This window comes from Corticium candelabrum, chromosome 10 (assembly GCF_963422355.1).
Source record: "Corticium candelabrum chromosome 10, ooCorCand1.1, whole genome shotgun sequence".
Lineage (NCBI taxonomy): Eukaryota > Metazoa > Porifera > Homoscleromorpha > Homosclerophorida > Plakinidae > Corticium > Corticium candelabrum.
The window spans coordinates 7,245,509-7,250,605 of record NC_085094.1 but is presented as its reverse complement, the minus strand read 5'-3'; the positions used below and the strand labels follow the sequence as shown (position 1 = coordinate 7,250,605).

The window sequence follows — 5,097 nt, the reverse complement described above, 5'->3', positions numbered from 1 at the left end:
GGGGAGAGACTGGCTCGAGTCTACCTCCTTGCACGAGCAGCTTCAAGGAGAGCAATTGAAACACCAGAACAGCGTCAGAAACGCCTACAAGACCTCTGTGAACGAGCAGCAAAGAGGATAACATCTGAAACACTAGAACACCGTCAGAAACGCCGACAAGACCGCTGTGAACGAGCAGCAAAGAGGAAAGCATCTGAAACACCAGAACAGAATGAGGTACGGATTGAGAGTGTTCGCACACGAGCAGCTGCAAAGAGAGCGGCTCAGACAGACGAAGAAAGGTGCAAAGAGAGCGGCTCAGACAGACGAAGAAAGGGAGACTGAGATACGAGAACGTCATCTGCGTACGTCAATTGGATCAGCACGTCATTGCACTCCAGCACGTGACATACTCTTTGAAGTATTGAAGATCTCCGGTGCTGCATTTAATTACGACTCATCTCTTGATTATTCAAATGCGGCGCAGATTGGATCGATGTCTCAGAGCTGCGGGAACTGTGGAGCATTGAAATGGCAGAAGGAAACGAAAGGCATGTGCTGCTCGAATGGCAAAGTTTCTTTGCCAACACTTACTGCTCCTCCAGAACCTCTCCAAACTCTGCTAAAAGGAGAAACAGCAGAGAGCGGTTATTTTCTCAATAACATGCGCAAGTACAACAGCTGTTTTCAGATGACGAGTTTTGGAGCTGACAAAGAAGTCACTGAGCATGGCTACATGCCAACTTTTAAGGTTCAATGGCAAGTTTATCACACTATCGGCAGTCTTCTTCCAATGGCCGGTGAAGAGGCCAAGTTTCTCCAGATCTACTTCATTGGAGACCCAAAAGACCAGGCTAAACGACGAGGTCAGGTTATTCCTGGAACCAGGCTCCCCATTATCCGGTCCCTTCAAGACATGCTTCACAAAAACAACTATTTGGTCCGCAGTTTCAAGTACGCATTTGAAAACCATCCAGGAAGAGAGTTTGACATTGTCATCAATCCTGACAAGGTACCTTCGGGGGAACATCGTCGTCGCTTCAATGCTCCTGTTGTTTCTGAGGTGGCAGCTGTCATTTCTGGGTACGAGAAGGAACAGCGTGACATCGTAATCAGACACAGAAACAATGAACTGAAGAGGATCAGTTCATCTAATAGGGCGTACGACGGACTTCAATATCCACTCATCTACACCAGAGGTGAAGACGGCTACTATTGGCAAATCTACAAGCAAGATTCAGGTGGCGGTCCAATAGACAAAAAGGTGACAGCTATGGAGTTTTATGCATACCATCTAATGTTACGGCTAGGTTCTTCAGACCACCTCTTTCGTGAGCGAGACCTTTTTCATCAGTTCTTGGTAGACACGTATGCGAATATCGAAAGTGAGCGACTTGCTTACATTGTCAGCCATCAAAAAGAGCTTAGGGTAGACGATTATGCTCACCTTCGCGATTCTATCAATAACGATGCTGCCCATGGCCATGAATGAGCTTGGAAGAATGGTTATTCTTCCCTCGACTTTCACAGGTGGGCCAAGGTACATGCAAGAAAAGACGCAAGATGCTCTGACATATGTCAAACACTATGGCCGTCCTGACCTTTCATTACTTTCACGTGTAATCCAAAGTGGGCTGAAATCACTGCTGAGCTACTGCCAGGACAAGCTTCCTCTAACCGTCACGACATTATTGCCAGAGTCTTCAGACAGAAGGTTGTCAAGCTAATTGATCTCTTCACCAAATACAACATCTTTGGTCTCACCCAATGTGACATGTACTCGATTGAGTGGCAAAGCGTGGCCTGCCCCACGCCCACATTCTTCTCTGGCGACAGCAACTCCGTCCTGCCCAGATTGACTCTTTTATTAGCGCTGAACTGCCCAGTCAACAAGAAGACCCCGAGCTACACGATATCATCAAGAGCCACATTGTTCGTGGACCTTGCGGTCGCTTCAATCCTAACTCTCCGCGCATGAAGGATGGGAAATGCACAAAGAACTACCCTAAGCAAGCCTTGAAGGAGACTCAGACCGGTCGCGATGGCTACCCGCTCTACAAAAGCCGCAAACCAGAAGATGGAGGGTCGACAGCCAAGATCAACTTCCGACTCTGTGGCCAATACCAAGAAGTCGAGATTGACAACCGGTGGATTGTGCCTTACTGTCCCTTGCTTTCTCGCGTCTTTAACGCCCACATCAACGTCAAATTTTGCAACTCTGTGAAGTCAATCAAATGTGTTTGCAAATACATCAACAAAGGTTCGGACATGGCAGTCTTCAACCTTAAGGAAACAGACAGAGATGAGGTCAGGCAGTACCAGACCGGACGCTACATCAGCAGCAACGAAGCAGTGTGGAGAATCCTTGGCTTCCCCATACATGAACGCCACCCAGCCACTGAACACTTTGCAGTTCATCTGGAGAACGGACAGAGAGTTTACTTCACAGCACGAAATGCTGCACAGATGGCACAAGAGATACCTAACGACACAACACTCACAGCCTTTTTCAAGCTCTGTCATGAAGATGAATTTGCTCGCAATCTCTTTTACTGGCAGGTACCACGCTACTATACCTGGAATTCCAGTGGCCGGAGGTAGCAAAGGCGAAAAGCAGGTAAAGAGGTCGAGGGTCATCCAGGCATAAAGTCTTCTGACGTTCTAGGAAGGGTATACAGCATCCATCCAAACCAGTTTGAGTGCTTTTTCTTGCGCATGCTTCTGTTCGAGATCAAGGGTCCGCAGTCATTTCAAGATCTCCTCACTGTTGCTGGCAATATTTGTCCTACTAACAGAGAAGCTTGCAAGAGGAGAGGGTTGCTGGAAGATGACGCTCACTGGGACATGACTCTCCAAGAGGCATCAGGTTCTCAGGTACCATGCCAGCTCCGAAGGGTATTTGAAATCTTGCTTCACAACTGTGACCTTTCTTCCCCTCTAACACTGTGGATGAATCATCGTGAAAGCCTTTCTGAAGACATCCTCTATCGTGATAACCAGCAGAACCGAAACATGTCCTTCGACTTTGACAACACCGTCTTCATGCAACCAGGCTCTCATCTTCATTGAGGATGCTGTGATCTCACTTGGTGGCAAGGCTCTTGATGAATACGGTCTCCCTAAACCAGACAGAAGAAAAGCGACCACTCCAATTGAGATTATTAGAGAAACCAGCTACGACGTCAAGAGAACTTGCTGAATTCGTCGCTGAGAATGAGCCTAAGCTGGTGGATGACCAGAAAGCAGCATACAGCAGACTTATTGACAGTGTAGAGAAAAACCGTGGGTGTCTTCTTCCTCGACTCTCCAGGAGGAACGGGAAAAACGTTTGTCATCAACCTCCTTCTAGCAGCTGTCCGACAGAACAAGCGCATCGCGCTTGCAGTCGCCTCCTCTGGAATTGCTGCTACTCTCCTCTCTGGTGAAAGGACTGCACACTCAGTCTTCAAACTACCCCTCAATCTGTCCCTTGCTGAAACTCCAACCTGCAACATCTCCAAAGGCACAGCCCTTGCTGAAATTCTGAGCCAGTGTAGTCTCATTGTCTGGGATGAGTGCACCATGTCTCACAAAGCAGCTTTCGAAGCCGTAGACCAAACTCTACAACATATTCGTGGAAACAAGTGCCTCATGGGAGGTGTGACTTTCACTATGGCTGGAGACTTCAGGCAGGCTCTTCCTGTTGCTTCTTGAGGAACACGAGCTGACAAGATGCAAGCATGTGTCAAATCCTCCTATCTATGGCGTCATTTTACCAAGCTCAGCCTCAATACTAACATGAAGGCCCATTTGCATGGAGATCGCCGGGCAGAAATATTTTCTGAGTGTCTTCTCCTGCTAGGCAATGGCAAGACGGTGCCTGATCCTGATGGTCAGATCACCATGAAAAACATTGGCACAGTGGTCGATACAGGAGAAGAGCTGATAAACAAAGTCTTTCCCCACCTACAACAACACTTTAGGGACCACAAATGGCTACGTGAAAGAGCGATACTTGCCCCAAAGAATGATGCTGTGGGACAGACCAACTCGACCCTCCTCCACCAGATTCCTGGACCCGTTAAGTCTACAAATCTATCGATACCGTTTTTGATACCTCCGAAGCAGTCCAGTATCCTACAGAATTTCTTAACTCACTGGAACTACCTGGTGTATCTCAGCACAGGCTTGAGCTAAAGGTTGGTGTGCCTATCATTCTTTTACGAACCTTGACCCTCCAACGCTTTGCAATGGAACACGATTGGTGGTTAGGCAGCTCCTACCCCATGTAATCGAAGCAACCGTCATCACAGGCAATACTACAGGACACAACATCTTGATACCAAAAATACCAATCAGGCCTTCAGATCTCCCTTTCCAGTTCAAGCGGCTTCAGTTTCCTGTGCGTCTCAGCTTTGCAATGACGATCAACAAGGCTCAAGGGCAGTCCATTACCATTGCTGGCCTCAGTCTTACCACGCCCTGCTTCTCACATGGCCAGCTGTACGTGGGGTACTCAAGGTCGGCTCCTCAAGCAATCTATTCGTATTTGCACCAGAGGGAAAGACATACAACATTGTTTACCCTGAAGCTTTGACATCTTGCAAGTAAATATGACCGCTCCCAGAGATTGACCAGTACGTGCCTATTCTATTCCACCGAATCTATAAAAACCGGCTTTTTAAGAGCCACAAAATACGCTCAGAGAGTCAGATACTACTGACGTATAGTCGAGCTAGATACATGACCCGTCCTTCGTGTGAAAGAAATTCTTCACGAGAATTCTTCAGAGATACACTTCATCATAAATTAGAACGGGTGAATGAGATATACTTTATCAATGCATACAAAGATAAATTCATTAACCACTAATAATCTAATCTGCCGTGCGGAGAACGGGCCAGTAAGCTATTTGTGTCGATTTCTACCAAAAAAACTGCACATGACGTGTCTACACACACTTAAACTAAGTCTTCCGTCATAACACTACAGTACTCTGCCCGTACGAAGGACAGGTCATGTATCTAGTATATAAATATGTAAATAAAATATATCTCGAGCTCAATTGACATGACAAGAGACAGGCTCGCTTCGCTCGCCAACGATTAATTACCATATCAAATACACATGCATGGCAAG

General features: G+C 47.0%; 1 protein-coding gene across 1 annotated transcript; it reads left to right on the top strand.

Moving 5' to 3' along the window:
* The first annotated feature begins 211 nt into the window (after positions 1 to 211).
* LOC134185375 (uncharacterized) lies at positions 212 to 1,471 on the top strand. Its single transcript, XM_062653156.1, has one exon. The coding sequence runs from the start codon at positions 212 to 214 to the stop codon at positions 1,469 to 1,471; it is 1,260 nt and encodes a 419-aa protein (XP_062509140.1).
* The last annotated feature ends 3,626 nt before the right edge of the window (positions 1,472 to 5,097 follow it).

Coding starts and splice junctions, on each gene's coding strand:
- LOC134185375 (XM_062653156.1), top strand. CDS start 212: ATGAGGTACGGATTGAGAGTGTTCGCACACGAGCAGCTGCAAAGAGAG.